The sequence below is a fragment of the Saccopteryx leptura genome, chromosome 3, assembly GCF_036850995.1.
Source record: "Saccopteryx leptura isolate mSacLep1 chromosome 3, mSacLep1_pri_phased_curated, whole genome shotgun sequence".
Taxonomy (NCBI): domain Eukaryota; kingdom Metazoa; phylum Chordata; class Mammalia; order Chiroptera; family Emballonuridae; genus Saccopteryx; species Saccopteryx leptura.
In genome coordinates, this window is record NC_089505.1 from 290395277 (window position 1) to 290414856 (window position 19580).

Consider the following 19580-nt stretch of genomic DNA (forward strand, 5'->3'; position numbering starts at 1 on the left):
ACATCGTGCTGCATACACAACTGTCTAATTGACATCGCCACATAGAAGTCTCATAGGCATCTTGAACATGATAAAAACTAAGGTGACACTCTTCCCAAAACATGCTCCCCTCCTGCTTTTCCTCATCTCTGTAAACAACTCCATTTTTCCAGTTATTCAGAAAAATCACCTTTTCTCTTTTCTTACCTTCCAAATCAACATTCCATCCGCAAGTCATGTCAGCTTCTCAGCAACTCTCACTTGTTACCTGTCCCACTTGTACACTTTGGTGCAAGTCACCATTGTCTTTTCCCTAGACCATTGCAGCAGCCTCCTGTCCCCCTGTGCCCACCCTTGCTCCACTCCAGCAATCTCCAGCCAGAGCGATACTTTTAACACGTGAGGCCATGTGGCAGTCCTTCATTCAGAACTCCAGCTTACCCAACATACACGACAGGGCCGACAAAGCCCCACTGATCTTGCTCCTAGATACTTCTCTGACCTCATCTGCTATTCTCATCACTGTCCCTGCCACCTGGCTTCTGTTTATTCTTCTGTTCCTCAGATGTGCCAAGTACATTGCAAACTCAGGACCTTGCATTTTTAAACCCCTCTGCTGGAATGTTCTTCTCTCAGTAGCCACATGGTTTGCTTTCTCACACTTCAAGTCTCTACTTAAATGTCACCTTGTTAAACATAGATATTGAATGTCACCATAGTAAACTTTTCTGAGAGGCATTTCTAAAACAACATAATTTCCCACCCCTGGCCCCTCCTTTCCCTTCTTCAGTGCTTCACCCTGACAGATTGTGTGTTAGTCTGTTTATTTATGGTTGTCTCTCCAGCTAAAATACAAGCTTTACAAGAGCAAGGCCTTTGTGTTTGTCCACTTCTCTATGTCCCTCCTTTAGAGCAGGTAAGCACTTAATGTACATCTCTTGAACAAATGAGTGCAGAGATTTCCTCTTCCTACTCAGGTCACTTCTTAGGTTCAGATTCATATGTGGACTTGAGGTTTTGTTGTACATGAGCAGTTTCTGTGAACTTTGACTTTCCCAAATCATTTGAGAAAAAAAATAACCACCAACTCTCCACACATTCACACTTGCTTATTTGGTTCCTGTGTAGGAGCTTATTAGTCAGCACAGGCGGCATATATTTTGTGGCCACACGCTGTCTCTGTTGCACAGTGCAAGGTACTACAATGAACGGGAAGGTAGCCCCTGCTGTCAAGGTGCCACCAGTCTAAGTTAGTGACAAGAATATGGCAAAGAGAAGTAAAACATAAAGCAAAGAATTACTAAGAACGATGTGTTCAGAGACAGTATCATGTGATTCTTTTTCACTGTGTCTCTGGTGACAAGAAAGGTAAAGGATTAAACCAAATCTGTGTGTCCTAGAACTGGGTAGTGCACTAGTCACCTGAGAGAGTCCTAGTGCTTTTTAGCATTTTACAAGCTATGAAGGCCTGTTGTTGAACTCTTTGTTTCTCAGACTTCTGTGACCAGGAACTCCTCCCTGCTTGTTAGAACCTCTTAAATCTGTGGAACCCACTTTAAGCCAAAGTCTTAATGTTTCTGGGCTACCAAATACCTGGTGCTAGTATAAGGACGTTGTGATAACTACCCTGAGGTAACTTGGAAAGCAGAGGCCCTTCTCGCATTGGGCCAAAGCTGCCACTGTCCATCCAGGGCCTGGAACAGTGACTGGTGCCACAGAAGGCCTTGGGCTTCTTCCAATGCTGGAAGAAACTGAAATGGAACTATTGGCAGGAGCAGTTTGAAGGAACTTAATATATAGTCCCAAATATAAATTTGACAAGAAATTAAATCCTGAATTTTTTTTGCTAAGTATGACATCACTGCAGTCCTTGAAGCCTCTGCATGCATTAGCTTGCTGAAGCCCTGAGCCTCCTCGGTGGTACTTACATATCAGTTGACAAATGAGCATTGTCGAAGGCAGAAATGTTCTCATTAGAGAGTGGGCGGTAGACATAGGTTTTTCCTCTCCTTTAGTTGTGGGGACACTGCCTCACAAGCATACACACTGTGCAGACATTAGTGGTTCACATAAGCATTATTGACCATTTCCTAGGCACATAATTTTCTTTGAGCATTTGTGTTTTATAATTACTTGGAGAATATTGAAGAATATTTGCCACTTTTCTGCAGACGTGATGAATAGGCTGTTTCTCAGCCTGTTAATGTCAGTATGATTACCTTAATCTATTGGAAGTTATAAATGTCAGTACATCCTGCTTGCCTCCCAGGAGCTAGCAAGGAATAGATAAGCCATTGACGGGGTAAATAATTTTTTAATTAAATTCTGCATAATTAACATTGAAACAGCTTATTATTTAACAATTGATAGGTAATCATAAAATATGTGGTGTTTTGTAGAACTTACAAAAGACATAAATTATACATTTTCCTTTAGCATGTGTATATCTGTATCACATAGAATTAGGGGGGTCACATATAAAGTTTCACGTTTTATTTACTTGGAGTTTATCTGATACTCTTCTACCTGCTAATAGAAACTGGTTTAATCTTTGAGATCTTTAAACAATTTTAATGGTTAAATGGGTAAACTTCAGTTATCTGGACAATTTACTTATGTGGAAAACTTTCTTATTATGCAGGTAACTGGAGCTTATCAACTCTGATACTAGGCCAGATAATTGTAACTTAAAATGAGCTCTTTTTAGTTATTAAACACCTTGAGCAGAGTTCTAACTGCATCTAAATTATACTCAATCCTTATATATTGTAATAAGATAAAGCCGACATGTACCTTAAGAGTGAAAAATACTGTCTCTGGGATTCTGTCTTGTAATTAAGAAACAGAATCCAGTCACATTGCCCCCATGTTCATGATCAGTGGGTGTAATCAGGATTGTTTTTGAGTTAACAGTGTATTCAGTCAAGCTGTCCAGAACCAGCCCACGCCTGCACAGCCAGGAGTGTACAACAATATGAGCATCACCGTGTCCATGGCAGGTGGAAACACAAATGTTCAGAACATGAACCCAATGATGGGCCAGATGCAGATGAGCTCTTTGCAGATGCCAGGAATGAACACTGTGTGCCCTGAGCAGGTAAGTGACACAACTGGCACACTTGTTACATGCACACTCAAATCATACCACATCACGATTTATTATTCTAAGGGAAATCAGGTGTGTTCACAGTTACTCACCAAAAATAACCACGCTGCCTGACCAGGCTATGGCGCAGTGGATAGAGCGTCGGACTGGGAGGACCCAGGTTCAAAACCCCAAGATCGCTGGCTTGAGCGCAGGCTCATCTGGTTTTGCAAGGCTCACCAGCTTGAGCCCAAGGTCGCTGGCTTGAGCAAGGGATCACTTGGTCTGCTGTAGCCCCCCTGTCAAGGCACATATGAGAAAGCAATCAATGAACAACTAAGGAGCTACAATGAAGAATTGATGTTTCTCATTTCTCTCCCTTCCTGTCTGTACCTCTCTCTGTCTCTCTCTGTCACTGTCACACACACACACACATACACACACACACACACACACACACACACACACACACAAAACCACATTTCTTTTCTGGCTATCCTTTGATAATTACTGTCCTTAAGATATAAAATAGAGCCTGACCTGTGGTGGCGCAGTGGATAAAGCGTCGACCTGGAAATGCTGAGGTCGCCGGTTCGAAACCCTGGGCTTGCCTGGTCAAGGCACATATGGGAGTTGATGCTTCCAGCCCCTTCCCCCCATCTCTCTCTGTCTCTCTCTGTCTCTCCTCTCTAAAAAATGAATAAATAAAATTAAAAAAAAGCATTAAAAGAACATTTAAAAAAAAAAAGATATAAAATAGAAATTTTGATAGATGTTATAAGATTTCAGTCTCATGAGATGTTAGTGTTTTAGATTTATTTTAAAATGATACATATAATGCATTGGCTTGCAACTTCTCCCTTTATATTCTGAAAACATTTTCTTTATTTCTCCCTTTCTTCCTTTTTTTTTTTTTATGCATATGAACTAATTATGATTAAGGACCATTTCCAGTACTGCCTGTCTGTTGCTTCTTTCTGTGCCTACTGCCATGCCCTACATTACTGTCCAAAAGAAGGTCCCGAGCAGATAACGGGTTAGGTGCAGTGGCACCACAGGGACCCCTAGTTTCTGAACAGAGTTATTACACATGGAGATGGGGCTCAGTCCTTGGCTGCCACCTTCCTCATGGCTTCAAGGACATGGCTCAGTTCCTCTCTGTTCCTCTTGGAATGGGATGTGGGTCCCCACTCTTTTCTTGATGAATTTCAGGGCCCTCTTGTCCTTGGAGACCTTGAGCAGCTCCATGGCATGCCTCTCATAGGGGGCAAAGCTACACACTTCTTAGATCATGTCCCTCACAAACTTGGTGTGCTTTGTGACACACTCAGAGTGGCGACTATGCCTCGGCTTACTCATGTTCTTGATCATCTGTGGCCTTTGTTGATGCCCACGGCCATGGGGCAGCGCAGAATCCTGGCTGCTGCTCAACGACTGTCGCAGTGGAGGGACTGAGACCTGTGTCTCCCTTTCAGTTTACTATTTATTTAGTATTTGCTCTGTACACAGATAGTTCTATAGACGATAATAGCACTGAGCTAGGGAGACACAACATGAACAAAGGATTAGTTTAATAATAGGACAAAACAGCTGTGTAAGAGATGGACCCCCTTGGGACCACACATATAATGTCAGATGAGTATATACAATTAACTACTGAGGGTGTAAAGGAAAAAGGTTCCTACTAGGAAAGGCTTCCTGGAAAATTTGTCTAAGGAAAGAGAATTTTTAAGAACATTCACATCTGGTTATCACAGCATAATCTAGTAAGGAATAGAAGTTGAAGAGCCTAATGATGTTAAAGGGATGTTTATATTATATTTAGAGCAGAATTAATGTGGTAAACTTTTTAGGGGTATTGCAGGCCATCTAAATGTTTAGAGTTTATCCTGAAGTCTCCTGAAGATTTTTAAAGAGAGAATGACTAAATTCAAAGTGATATTTAAGAAGATCATTGGGATAACTCCCGGTAGTTACTATTCGCATTATCAGCAACCACAGTGTAGACTGGTGACTAGCCTCTGACCTTGTAGCCATAGTTTACCACAAATCTTAAAAACATGTAAACACTAATTACCTTTTATATGGAATTCCTTTCTGATATTTAATTTTTATCTTTTTGAGCTCTTACTAGTGTGCCAGATACTTTATTTTTTCATTTTTATTGAATTAATTGGTATGACACTGGTTAACAAAATTATATTATTTTTTTAAATCCCTACTCTTCAGGTATTATATGTAAGCCTAAGGAGGTTAGCAAGGGAAAACCAACAACTTAGTGATCCACATCTTCTAGCAAAATAAAAGAACTGAATAGGATGATTTCTTGTCCTTTTTATCTTATTCTTATTCAGTTATTAGAATTATTCACTATCTACAGTAGACTTAACAAAATAATAAAAATTATAATGAATTACATTAAAGAATATTACATTTAAAGCAGCGGTTCTCAACCTGTGGGTCGCGACCCCGGCGAGGCAACCCCTGTGTTTTGGTCGTTCGACCCCCCGCCGGGGTCGCGACCCACAGGTTGAGAACCGCTGCTTTAAAGGATATTTCTTACATAGTGGGTTTTGCTTTTTTATATTCAATTTGACATTCTCTGCTTTTTCATTGGAGAGGTTAGCCCATTTACATTTAATGTGATTATTATTATTTTTTTTTTTCTCTCTGAAGTTGGAAACGGGGAGGCAGTCAGACAGACTCCCGCATGTGCCCGACCGGGATCCACCCGGCATGCGGGGGGGGGGGGGGTGCTCTGTTCATTCTGCCCATCTGGGGCGTCGCTCTGTTGCAACCAGAGCCATTCTAGCGCCTGAGGCAGAGGCCACAGAGCCATCCTCTGTGCCCAGGCCATCTCTGCTCCAATGGAGCCTTGGCTGCAGGAAGGGAAGAGAGAGACAGAGAGGAAGGAGAGGGGGAGGGGTCGAGAAGCAGATGGGCACTTCTCCTGTGTGCCCTGGCCAGGAATCAAACCCAGGACTCCCGCACGCCAGGCCGTGCTCTACCACTGAGCCAACCGGCCAGGGCCTAATGTGATTATTGATATGGTTAGATTTAAAAGTCTCTTTTTTTATTGTTGTTCCATTTCTTGCCTTTTTTTTTTTTTTGGTCTAATTGAACATTTAAATTCATTTTACTTTATCTCATTTGTTGGCTATAATATACATATTTCTCCCCTCCTGGGCTTTTGTTGTCATACATATTATGTCTACATACCCCACAGAATATTGTTAGTACTTTTAACTTTAAACAGTCAACTATATGTTCTAAAAATTTAAATAAGAAGTCTTTTATATTTACCCATGTAGTTTTTTCCAATGTTCTTCATTCCTTTGTGTGGATGTAAATTTCCATTCGGTATCCTTTTCCTTCTGCCTGAAGCACTTTCTTTAGGTCTCCAGGTGATGACTTCTTTTAGTGTTTATATGCGTGAAAAAGTTTTTGTTTTATCCGAGACTAAGAGACATGGACAAGAGTGTGGTGGTTACCAGGGGTGGAGGGAGGGAGGACATAGGAGGGAGGGAGGGAGAGAGTTAGGGGGAGGGGGAGGGGCACATAGAACTAGATAGAGGGTGACGGAGGACAATCTGACTATGGGCGAGGGGTATGCAACATAATTTAATGACAAGATAACCTAGACATGTTTTCTTTGAATATATGTACCCTGATTTATTAATGTCATCCCATTAACATTAATAAAAATTTATTTAAAAAAAAGTTTTTGTTTTACCTTCATCTTTTTTTTTTTGCCTTTTAACTGAATTGTATTGGAGTGACACTGGTTAACATAATTTTACAGGTTTCAGGTGCCCAATTCTACAGCGCATCTCTGTACACTTTATTTTGTGTTCATCCCCCAAGTCAGGTCTCTGTCCTTTACCATTTCTTCCCCTATATCAGGGGTCGGGACCTTTTTTGGCTGATAGAGCCATGAACGCCACATATTTTAAAATGTAATTCCGTGAGAGCCATACAATGACCCATGTATGTTACACATTATCCAAAAAAATTTAGTGTTGTCCGGAGGACAGCTGTGATTGGCTCCAGCCACCCGCAACCATAAACATGAGCAGTAGGGAATGAATGGATTGTAATACATGAGAATGTTTTATATTTTTAACATTTTTTTATTAAAGATTTGTCTGTGAGCCAGATGCAGCCATCAAAAGAGCCACATCTGGTTCACGAGCCATAGGTTCCTGACCCCTGCCCTATATCCTCCTCCACCCACCACCCCCACAATTACTGCACTGTTGTCTGTGTCCATGAGGCTTATTATTATTATTTTTTTGTCTTTTTTTGAGGGAGATGGAGGGACAGATCACCTTATCTCTGAAAATTCTTTTCCCTGAATTCTAGGTTGGCAGTTTTAGCTTTTTAGTACTTTAAAGATATTGATCCAGGCCCTGGCCGGTTGGCTCAGTGGTAGAGCGTCGGCCTGGCGTGCAGAAGTCCCGGGTTCGATTCCCGGCCAGGGCACACAGGAGAAGCACCCATCTGCTTCTCCACTCCTCCCCCTCTCCTTCCTCTCTGTCTCTCTCTTCCCCTCCCGCAGCGAGGCTCCATTGGAGCAAAGATGGCCCGGACGCTGGGGATGGCTCCTTGGCCTCTGCCCCAGGTGCTAGAGTGGCTCTGGTCGCAACAGAGCGACGCCCCGGAGGGGCAGAGCATTGCCCCCTGGTGGGCAGAGCGTCACCCCCTGGTGGGCATGCCGGGTGGATCCCGGTCGGTCGGGCGCATGCGGGAGTCTGTCTGACTGTCTCTCCCTGTTTCCAGCTTCAGAAAAATAAATTAAAAAAAAAAAAAGATGTTGGTCCACTGCAATATTTCTGATATCTGCTGTCATTTAATCTTTGTTTCTGTGTATATGTTTTTGTGTATTTGTTTGTTTGCTTGCTTTTAGCATGAGACAGATGACAGGAACGGAGAAAGATGAGAAGCATCAACTCATAATTATGGCACTTCTAGTTTTCTAGTTGTTCATTGATTGCTTCTCATATGTGTCTTGATCAGGGGACTCCAGCCGAGCCAGTGACCCCTTGCTCAAGCCAGCGACCTTGGGCTTCATGCTAGGGACCGTGGGATTATGGTGATGATCCCATGCTCAAGTTGGCGACCCTGCGCTCAAGCTGGATGAGCCCACACTCAAACCAGTGACCTCAGGGTTTCGAACCTGGGACCTCAGTGTCCCAGGTCATGCTCTATTCACTGCGCCTGCACCAGTGAGGTTGTACATGTTCATTTTTCCCCCCTGACTGCTTTTAACATTCACTTTTTCACCGATTGTAAGCAATTTGATTATGATATGTTTTAGTGTGATTTTATTCATGGTTCTTATGAATGGTTGAGCTTCAGGGAGCTTCTTGATTTATGGCTGTATAATCATCAAATTTGGGAAAATACCAGCCATTATTTCTTCAAATATTTTGTTGTCACCAGCCCCCACCCTCCTTCAGAGAGATTTCAGTTATACTTATAGTAGGCCACTTGCAGTTGTCCCACAGCTCACTGATTCAGTGGGTTTGGGGATATGTTTTGGGGCTGCAAGGTCAACCATTTTTCTATGTGTGTTTCATTTTGGATAGTTTCTATTGCTGTAGCTTCAGGTTCACTGATCTTTTCTTTTGCAATGTCTGACCTGTTCATTTTATCCAATGCATTTTTCTTGTCTAGAAATTCAATTTGTACCTTTTTTATACCTCTCATATCTCTAACATATTGAGTTTTTTCTCTCTCTTCTTGAACTATTATAACAATGGTCTTAATATTCTTACTTATCAGTTCTATCATCTGTATTATTTTGGGGTTGGTTTTAATTGATTGACTTTTCATTATGGGTCATATTTTTCTGCTACTTTGCAGGCTTGATAATTTTTTATTGGAATCTAGACATATGAATTTTACCTTATTGATATTCATATAAATATTGTTGAGCATTTTGGGGGGAAGTGACTAAGTTACTTGAAAACAGTTTGAGGCTTGGCCAGTAGTGTCTTGAGGTTGCTGGTTCGAGCCCTGGTCAGGGCACATATGAGAAGCAATCAATGGCACAACTAAGTATGGAATGAGTTGATGCTTCTCTCTCTCTCTCTCTCTCTCTCTCTCTCTCCCCCCCCCCCTCCCCCTTCCTCCCTTCCTCCCTTCCTCCCTCTCTCCCCACTGTCTTCCTCTCTCCCTCCCTATTCTCTCCCCTCTTACTTTCTCAGGAAAAAAATTTGATCCTTTCAGTACTTGCTTTTTTATTTAGTGGAACCAGAGCCAATATAGTACATATAGGGAAACTGTACCCTACTATGGAAACAAAATCTTTCTAGCACACTACTTGTTACTGCATGAATTATGATGAGATCAAGACCTAGTCCCAGCTCTGTGTGATCTTTGGAAATTATTCCCTGTAAATCTATTCAGGTGAATCATTTCTCTGCTTTGAGTAGTTCACTGACATCGTTAGCTGATCAGTACTGAGCTGTAGACTCAAGGGGGTCTCCAGATCTTCAAAACTTTCTTTCTGTGTAGCTCTCTCTCTCATCTGGTATTCTGCCCTGTGAAGTCCAGCTGCCTTGGCTGTCTCAGGCTTCCAGTTGCATCTTCACAACTCAGGAAGCATGCCAGGCACTGCCTGGGTTCCCTGTCTCCATGCTACCGCCTGGGAATTGTCTCTAGGCAGTAGGCTGGAGTAAGCATAGGATGCACCTCAATTGTTTCTCAACTCTTAGGGATAGCTTTCTTTTATTGCCTTTGTCCAACATCTTAAGTACCTTCATTTCATACATTTTGTCCAATTTTTTAATTGATTCACGCAGAGGATAAATCTGATCCCTATTACTAAATCTTGATTGGTAGTGGAAGTCTTTTGCTAATTAACTGTTGTGTGTGTGAATTAACTTTTTATTGAAGTATCATGTATAATATACATTGGACCTGTGGTGGCACAGTGGATAGAGCATTGATCTGGAATGCTGAGGTCACCAGTTCGAAACCCTGGGCTTGCCTGGTCAAGGCACACATGACAAGCAACCATGAGTTGATGTTTCCCACTCCTCCCCCCCGGCCTTTCTCTTTCTCTCTCTCTCCCTACCCCCTCTCTAAAATGAATAAATAAAATCCTTTTTTTATTTTTCTGAAGCTGGAAATGGGGAGAGACAGTCAGACTCCCTCATGTGCCCGACTGGGATCCACCTGGCACGCCCACCAGGGGGCGACGCTCTGCCCACCAGGGGGCGATGCTCTGCCCCTCCAGGGCGTCGCTCTGTCGCGACCAGAGCCACTCCAGCGCCTGGGGCAGAGGCCAAGGAGCCATCCCCAGCGCCCGGGCCATCTTTGCTCCAATGGAGCCTCGCTGCGGGAGGGGGAGAGAGAGACAGAGAGGAAGGAGAGGAGGAGGGGTGGAGAAGCAGATGGGCGCTTCTCCTGTGTGCCCTGGCTGAGAATCGAACCTGGGACTTCTGCACGCCAGGCCGACACTCTACCACTGAGCCAACCGGCCAGGGCCAAAATCCTTTTTTTAAAAAAAAACAAATATTATATAACTATATAGGCAAAAAATATACAACAGAACCACCCCTATGGAGGGAACCGCTGTCCTGTCTTCTACAACATAGTCAGTTACTGAGCATTTTATTTCTATCCTTCTATTACTTTTCTGTCAGTGAGATTGTTTTTCATTCAAGAATTTGCTCTTCAGCTTAAACAACCAGCTTATAACTTGGTCTTATATTTATCTTGAATAGATAAATGATTCAGCACTGAGACACACAGGCCTCTACTGCAACCAGCTTTCATCTACTGACCTTCTCAAAACAGAAGCAGATGGAACCCAGGTCAGTAAGAGAATTCTAAGCCCAGAGCTGTCTATTGTCCCCTATAGACACAGAAAATTGTGCAGCATCGTAGTTAAGAGCCTGCCCTTGGAGTTGGACCTGGGTGTGAGTCCTGGCCATTCTCTTCTTAGCTCTGTCATCTCGGGCATGTTATGGAGCTCCCCTGGGCTGCTATAGAACCAACAGAACTAACTAGATACCTGCTGTATAGGATTGTTGAGAGGGTTAAGTGGAGTAAGCTTTCAGAAGGTTTAATTCAATATGGCCACTAATAATTATTTTGTAAACACAGTGCTCAAATTCATATGTAATCAAAGTACCTCAAAAGATCTCAGTAAATTCAGGTAAAAGTCTGCTGGGTACTCTGCCCACTTGTAGAAGTTTGTTTTAAAACAATATAAAAAGCATGGGTGGCCACTTTTCTATGTTAATCTAACTTTAGGAATATTGCAGGTTTTAATTCACTTCAGTAATTTTGGTTTCGTCTTTAGTTTCTTAGTAAATATAAATATTTTAAAATTTGTTTTTAAATGCCAGCATTATGCTAATGTGCCAATACAAAGAAAGATGAGACATGCTTGCCCTTTAGGTAAGCTGTGCAAAGAGGTGAGGAGGTGAAGTTAGGTTTGTGAAATGGTTCTGGTTTGCCAGGCACGTTCAGGCCCGCCTATCTCCTGTAAGCCTCACTGTGACCCTATGAAGGAGGTGGTATTCCTTTCGTTCACAGCTGAAGAAACAGAATCCGAGGGGATTTAACTGGATGCACAATTCACAAAGCTAGAAAGTGGCAGAACCAAGGTTCGAACCCAGGGCCTTCTAACGCTGAAGTTCAGGCTCTTTCTGCTATACCGCTTAGGGCCTATTGAAAGATAAAACACATAGCTATGTACATATATTGTCACTTAATCAAACAAGGGAAACTCAAGTTTTGTTACAAGTAACAAGAGCCATAAGCGTGTTTTTTTTTTTAAAAGGAGAAATTGCTGAGATGGTTAGAAGAGCATTTCAGGAGACGGGACTGAACTGGGCCTTGAAGGGTAGTTAGCAAGGCCACGTGAAGGAGAAGGGGATTTGGGTTGGCTGCTGGAGCTGGTGGGGGTGGACTTGCAAGTCTAGGGGATTGGAAATGGGGGGACCACACAGGGCAACAGTAGTATCTTAGCAGAGGCCTGGAAACCAGATTCACTGAAGGAGGAAAAGGGTGTGTAATAAGAATGCACAGGAATTAAACTTGGTAGATTAGAGCAAACATCCTGGGGCCTCGAATGCTAAACTTAGGGGTTTGGATGCACTCTTGCAGATGAAGCATCATCCCTGAGAGGGAACAAAGATCAAAGTGCCAGTTAAGGCTGCATCTTGGGGGGGACGAATGGAGGAGGAAGGGAAAGGGAGAGCATGGGCAGCCAGCCCAGTAGGAGAAAGGCCAGTGAGGAGGCTGTGTCCATAGTTGAAGCATTAGGGAATAGGGTCAGGATTCTGTGGGGCTGAAAAGAGGGGATTTTTTTTTTAATTTGGAAGATGAAGTCTTCGTTCATTAGAAGTTTTTGAAAGTCTCACACCTACAGAGACATATGCTGGGGAGCTCAACAGATTAGTTAAAACAGCCAAGTTTTAAAGTTCCTGAGCCCTGGGACAGTATTAAATATGTACTTTTTAGGGTTTGGTTTAATCTTTTCCTTTTTTTTTTCTTCAAAATTTTAATAAAGACTATCTTTTAAAAAGGCATTCTTTTTTAAAGAAGCAGAATTTTCTTTCTAGTTTGTTTTTTCATGACTTTATCAAGAATGTCTTTAAGTGAGGACAGAAATACATTATACTCTGCTCCCATATTTCATAAGTTGAAACATACTGTTTTAACCAGTCAGTGCCTAAAAGCACTATAGTTTGTGCTCATTGTAAGTTTCAGTGGCAGAATCTACTTCATGCTGTAGCTCATCATGAAATCTCTCTTGGCTCCAATGTTTTTGTTTTTGCCAAACAAGTTGTGGAGTGAGAACTATAGGGACAGATGTACAGAAAAGGAGAAGGAACAGAACAGGAGAAGAGGACAAGGATAGCGCTGGGGGCCGGCTGTCTTTGGAGAGCTGGGATGAGGAGGAGGCAAGACAGAGGAGAGAGCCGGAAAAGAGCACGGAGTAGAGAAGCAGGAAGAGGGCTGGTAGGGAGATGGCTGGTGTGGGGAGAGGAGGCAGGGGAGCTCTGGACCAACAGGTAAGAATGAGGAATTATGAAGAGCGAGGGTGGGGGTGAATGTAGCAGCAGCTGGAGAATAGAGCCATAGAGTTGGTATAGCTTAGATACACAAGAAAGAGCCCCAAAGAAAACAACAAATGGGCACATGTGAGGCAAAATTTTGGAAACTGGGGAAAGAGGAGGATGAGAAAAGGGAGGCAAAGGAGAGAAATGTGCTAATCTAGGTAGAGATTTAATTCATCGCACACTAAAAAGCTCAGGGATGTCTGCTTTTAGCTGAGAGAGTAGACATGAGCAGTCCCTGGATCAAGAGGACCTGGGTTAGACCCATACAGCAATTGGATCATGGGGTCATTTGACCTTTGAACAGTGAAGGTTGATGCAAAACAACTTTTATTTGATTAAGATAAAATATTGTTCAGAAAAGCTGAATGTAATTGGCATGAATTAGTGATGAATGGCCCCCAAAAATGCATCACTGATCTAAAATACTTCAGGGACCTATTAAACACAAAGCACAAGTTTGCCAAAAGCTTGAGACATTTAAATATACTTGGATGACTAAGGAGGCTTCTCCATTCTTGTTCTGGAACATTCACAAGTGTGATATTGGCCTTCATCAGTTTTAATAAGACTGATTGGTAAAGACTAACTTCTGGTTTTGTTTTCCCAGAAGAAAATGCTAGAACTATGCAACTCTAGACGTTTTCAAATAATACTTTTGTTATTACTGAAAATAATAAAAATAGTTAAAGGGAAAATTCACACTGTTCAGCTAGAGGTTTGCTGTTATTTTTTAACTCATGGTTAAACAGATTGTCTATCAGGAAAAAGAAGTTAAATATAAAATTGTTCTGCTTATATTTTGCTATAATTCTAAAGGCAATATATCAAGAAGCTATGTAATAGTATGTTTAGATACTACACAAACCTTCTGGACATTAACTTTAGTAATGCTGATGTCCTGTTACTGAGTTGTGGTGGTTTTATTTTGCTAATACTAAATTAAAGCCCTTAATTTTCTAACCTTACAAAGATTTCTTTTATCCTAAAGTCATCCATAGAATGCTTTTAAACCAGTTTTCCAAATAATGTGGTTTTTTATTAAACCCACCACTGGATACCCAGACTCTGAAACTGGGCTTTTCCCAATCTAGGCAATATTGGCAACAATGCTCACTTTTGGTATTGATGGCAACCCTGTAGGAGGCTTGACCATTCCGATTTTTATTTTATTCTTAAAGTGTGAACTTTCCAGAACCCTGAGCAAAATGAGTGCAGCGATTTTCTTTTTGTAGGACAAGAAGACAGAAGAGTTCTTCTCTGTGGTGACTACAGACTAGAGGAATGCTCTAGTGAGTTTCCACTTCAAGTAGTACCCACTCATAAGCCGGGGGGGCAGACCCTTCTGTCTAAACACATCTTTTATTTGTGTTCCAGCAGGTGCAACAGGTTCAGGTGTTTGCTGACGTCCAGTGTACAGTGAATCTGGTAGGAGGGGACCCTTACCTGAACCAGCCTGGTCCACTGGGAACTCAAAAACCCACGGCAGGACCACAGACTCCCCAGGCCCAGCAGAAGAGCCTCCTTCAGCAGCTACTGACTGAATAACCACTTTTAAAGGAATGTGAAATTTAAATAATAGACATACAGAGATATACAAATATATTATATATTTTTCTGAGATTTTTGATATCTCAATCTGCAGCCATTCTTCAGGTCGTTGCATTTGGAGCAAAAAAAAAAAGGAGTTCACTTTTGTTGGGAGATTGAGAGATGTTTTTGTTTCTTTGTAAAGGCCTTGGATATTGAAAAATAACAAGGCAGAACAGTTGGACAATCTATTTCTTGAGCCAAATTTAATTATTCTTATTTTTATAATCAGTCATTGGCTTCTTATCTGGATGAAGGCCTTTGGAGGAGAACCAAAACAAGTCCCAAGGGGAAGATGAAGCTCCGCCTCCGCCAGCTCACCTCCGCCTCCGCAGGCTCAGCTCCGACTGCCGACTGCCCCGGGCAGTGCCCCATGCCCAGCCCGTGCCCAGCCACCAAAGGCTGTCACGTGTCTCTGAATCAACAGCCCTTCCTGACCCCAGGCAGCTTGTGTGTACAATCAGCTTCTTCTAGCAACTCTGTAACTGTTGGCTACAAGAGAATATTTTGCCTCCACATACATATCCCTTCTCCTTTTTTTAAAGATGGATTTAAACCAACATGCCTCCAGGAACGGGGACGAGATCAGTGTATTCACAGGGGAATCCAAAAAATACAGTTTGGGGAAAATGCAATAATTTTTGATGAGATGGGTGAAGGACAAGCAGCGAGTTCTGTCAATTATTGTAGATACAGTTTTCTGATTCAATCTGGAAAGGCAGCCTGTTCTTTCTGCTTTTTATTAACAGCTGAGGTAGCTGAAGTTATTTAAAATAAAATAAAAATTATGATCCAAGTAGCTTATTTTTCCCTTTAAATCTCACTGTAAATGTATTTGATTTCTTGTAGAAATTCATTTCCTTCTGTTTAATTTTATGATTTTATTATCATACTCTTGATTTTTCTATATTTGCGTGTGAAATATAACATTGATTGAATTGCAGTTACATTTGGCTAGTAATATTTCATTATTTTAATAACTGTGACACCATGTATGGATTTACTCTGGGGTTCAAGTCAAAACACCAGCTGCCAGGAAGCGCCACTCAGATGGGCTGGAGCCGCCCGGGAGCGCCGGGCTCCCCACGGGAGAGCAGCACGGGAGCCGCCGCCGGATGTGCACAGGCTACTTGTACAGAAAAAAGTTAGTACTCAAAGAATAACTTCCTACTTTTTTTAGATTGACTTTGGGAATTTGAATTTTCATCAGTGCAAATATAAATTTATTCTGCTCTGAGGCTAATAGGTAGCATATTTTCCCTTTGTCTCTTGTCACTCTGTCACATCTTGTCTCATCCTGGCCTGAGTCAAGGACCTAGTGAACTGACCTAGTTCCATACGTTCTACTGCAAGGCCAGGAAAGCTTGAGAAAGGTATTGTGGAAGAAGCAAAGGCACACACCCCCCATCGCTCGCCTTTTCCTGCACTCCTGGGCCTGTGAATGATGACAACACCCGACACTTGCACCAGCGACCTCTGCTTCCACGGCAGAGAAAAGGCCATAAGAACTCACAATGGAAAAGGAGCTTGGACTCAGACATCAAGGAAGAAGCCATTTTCCCAGATCCTCCTTTCTGCATCTCACCACCCCTAGTTACAGATAACTCCATTGAACAGCATCTATTCAGAAAGTATAGCACCGAATCGAAAGATTGGTGGAAGGGCTCATGTGGGTAGCACTATGAAAGAGAAATAGGACACTCACTTACAAACATTATCTCTTTTAGTTTTTCAGAAAATGCATCCCTGATTTCATTCATTCCCAGCTTGAAAGCCCAGCCATATTATTCTAGTCCCTACCAGACTGCTCTAGAATGTCATTTCTGTTCTGTTTGTGATATTTAGACGTGCAGACTTCAGGAAGTTCACCTTTAACTTCAGCATTCCAGATGAAGTTTCCTGACTCAGTGCTTTTGCATAAGGAACTAGAAAAAAAAAGTGGTAAGGAAAATTGGAGATGCTAACATCCTCCCCCATCCCAACTGCACCTTAAAGAATGCATGTCACCTTCAAGGTTTTATAATTGCACTGTTTGTTTTATGTATGTACAGATTAAAATTATTGCTACATTTGAGGAAAATAAAATTGCTTGCTTCTATGTAATTCCTGTCATTCCACAGGAAATGCACTTTTCCAGCTACTGAATAGAATTTGTTTAACAACCTCATGGGTTGCCTCTTCATTTACAGGAAAGAAATGAAACCTACATCCTTCGGGAATTGCAAAAGCCCAAAATGACTAACGGGTAATTAAAGGATAATAAAAGAAAAGGTCCCTGAAGCCAAAGATCCTGGAAGTCACCCTAATACCAACCAGCTCAGTGAAATTTGAGAAGGTCAGAGTGAAGTCATGTTAGATAGTGAGCCTTGAGGAAATTCGGACTTTGACTATTGTCTTATGATGAAACACTCTAGTCCAGCCTGTTACCCGGGAAATCTGGTCCAGGCAGCACTGCAGAATCACAAGATATTGTATCTCTAGCAATTGCTGATTTTTATGTACTGATGGTTATTATGCAGATGCTGAATCTTTTTTTTTTTTTTTTGTATTTTTCTGAAGTTGGAAACAGGGAGGCAGTCAGACAGACTCCCGCATGAGCCTGACCGGGATCCACCTGGCACGCCCACCAGGGGGCAATGCTCTGCCCATCTGGGGTGTCGCTCTGTTGCAACCAGAGCCATTCTAGTGCCTGAGGCAGAGGCCACAGAGCCATCCTCAGCGCCCAGGCCAACTTTGCTCTCATGGAGCCTTGGTTGCGGGAGGGGAAGAGAGAGAGAGAGAGGAGGGGTGGAGAAGCAGATGGGCGCTTCTCCTGTGTGCCCTGGCCGGGAATCGAACCCAGGACTCCTGCACGCCAGGCCAACGCTGTACCACTGAGCCAACCAGCCAGGGCCCAGATGCTGAATCTTAATTGAGGAGGCTCCTTCAGTCTGACAGTGCATTTTATATTCAGCCCTGTTTCTTACTTGTGTGTTTTTAAGATAGCTTAAATCCAATAATACTTGGCCAAGTAGAGCCTGGGCAAGGAGCGTAAGCAAGAGTAATACTTAGTAGAGGGCAGGGGAGAGGGTGGTGTATCCCACACACGTTTCTACACATAAATACGCACGTATTTGATAGCTGTTGTCTGAAGTCAAATTTTGGGGGAATATGACCTTTTTTCCCAAAGTTTGGATACTTCTCTTAGATGCTGATTCTCTTAAATGAGGCTAAACATTGATTTAAATTTATCCTAAGGTAGTTATGATAAGGCTGTTAGAAAAACAAATAGAGCCTGACCAGGCAGTGGCAGTGTTGATAGAGCTTCGGACTGGGATGTTGAGGACCCAGGTTCAAAACCCCAAGGTCGCTGGCTTGAGCGCTGGGTTGCTGGCTTGAGTGTGGGATCATAGACATGACCCCATGGCCATTGGCTTGAGCCCAAAGGTCGCTGAGCCGCAACGAATAATTGATGCTTCTCATCTCCCTTCCTGTTTGTCCCTGTCCGTCCCTCTCTCTCTCTCTCTCTCTCTCTCTCTCTCTCTCTCTCTCTCTCTCACACACACACACACAAGAAGAAAAACAAATAGAGGCCTTGGCCAGGTACTCAGGTGATTAGCGTGCCATTCTAACACACCAAGGTTGTGGGTTTGATCCCTGGTTAGAGCACATACAAAAACCAACCAATGAATGCATAAATAAGTGGAACAATAAATCGATGTTTTTCCCTTCCTCTCTCTCAAATCAATCATATATATGTGTGTGTGTGTGTGTGTGTGTGTGTGTGTGTGTGTGTAGAAACAATTGAGGAAAAAGAGGTTGATATACAGAATCTTCATCCACTTTATAGACTTGCCTAAGATAGGCTCTGTACCTATAAACTGTATTCTGGGTCATGACAAAGAAAAAGAAAGGACAGCTGTCTGTTTACACAGTATGCTGTGCTGATTCCTTGTTAACTAACTGATCTTTCCAGGAGAGCAGCTCCACTTGAGTAAAGAGAATAATTCAGAGCAAGTTTGACCCTTGGCCATTCCTGTATCTCTGAAAAAGATCTTGATGAGTTAAGTCCATTAATCCTTTTGATTGGAGAAAACTGCCAAAAGAATCATTCTCCTGTCAGAACCTTTCCTGCCAGCGCCAAATTAGTTTTATTTTTTCTTTTTATTGCCACAGGAGCTCTTAACAAAATTGAAGAAACACAAAGCTCTGGCCTCATTCATTCATTTAGTACATTTTATTATTTTTACCCAACGTAGTAGAGATATGGAAGGATCCAGACAGACATGGACCCTTCCCTCCCAGAGCTTATATTCACATGGGGGACTACACCTACCACTCCCCTACCCCTACACTTACTCCTGCCCCTACCACTCCCCCTACTCCACCTACCCCTACCCCTACCACTTCCCCTACCACTCAATCTGCTACCACTCCCCCTACATCCACCCACACCCCCACCCCTATCCCTGACACTTCCCTTACCACTCCTCCTATCCCTACCATTTTTGCTACCCTTATCACTCCCCCTACACCTACCACTTCCACTACCCCTACCCCAGGGTTAGGTGTAGGGATAGGGGGAGTGGTAGGGTAGGGGTAAGGTTAGGGGGAGTGGCAGGGGTAGGGACAAGGGGAGATATAGGGGTAGGAGTAGGGTTACTTGTAGGGTTAGGTATAGGGGTAGGGGAAGTGATATAGGTAGGGGTAGAAAGCGTGGTAGGAATAGGGAGTAGTGAAGGTGGTATTTGGAGAGGTAGGAAAAGGGGTAGGGGTAGCAGTAGGGAGAAGGATTAAAAGAGTGGTAGGAGTAGGGGGGTGCTAAGGGTAGTGTTTTGGGGGAGTGGTAGGGGTAGGGGTAATTTTAG

At 42.7% G+C, this 19580-nt stretch overlaps 1 protein-coding gene and 1 pseudogene across 7 annotated transcripts in view; one reads left to right on the forward strand and one right to left on the reverse strand.

The window, feature by feature from the left end:
* The window catches only part of NCOA1 (nuclear receptor coactivator 1), a 192877-nt gene extending 178068 nt beyond the window's left edge, over positions 1 to 14809 (forward strand). For 4 of the 7 annotated variants that reach the window (XM_066378753.1, XM_066378752.1, XM_066378750.1 and 1 more), the window contains 3 exons: positions 2893 to 3076; positions 10798 to 10887; positions 14521 to 14809. In XM_066378753.1, coding sequence (XP_066234850.1) covers positions 2893 to 3076; positions 10798 to 10887; positions 14521 to 14691 — 445 coding nt within the window. In that variant the 3' untranslated portion in view covers positions 14692 to 14809. Of the gene's footprint in view, positions 1 to 2892; positions 3077 to 10797; positions 10888 to 14378; positions 14436 to 14520 lie in introns of all 7 variants that reach the window. The other 3 variants (XM_066378756.1, XM_066378757.1, XM_066378755.1) reach the window with 3 other exon arrangements.
* Positions 4168 to 4470, reverse strand: LOC136397970 (large ribosomal subunit protein eL36 pseudogene; annotated as a pseudogene).
* Positions 14810 to 19580: the final 4771 nt, after the last annotated feature.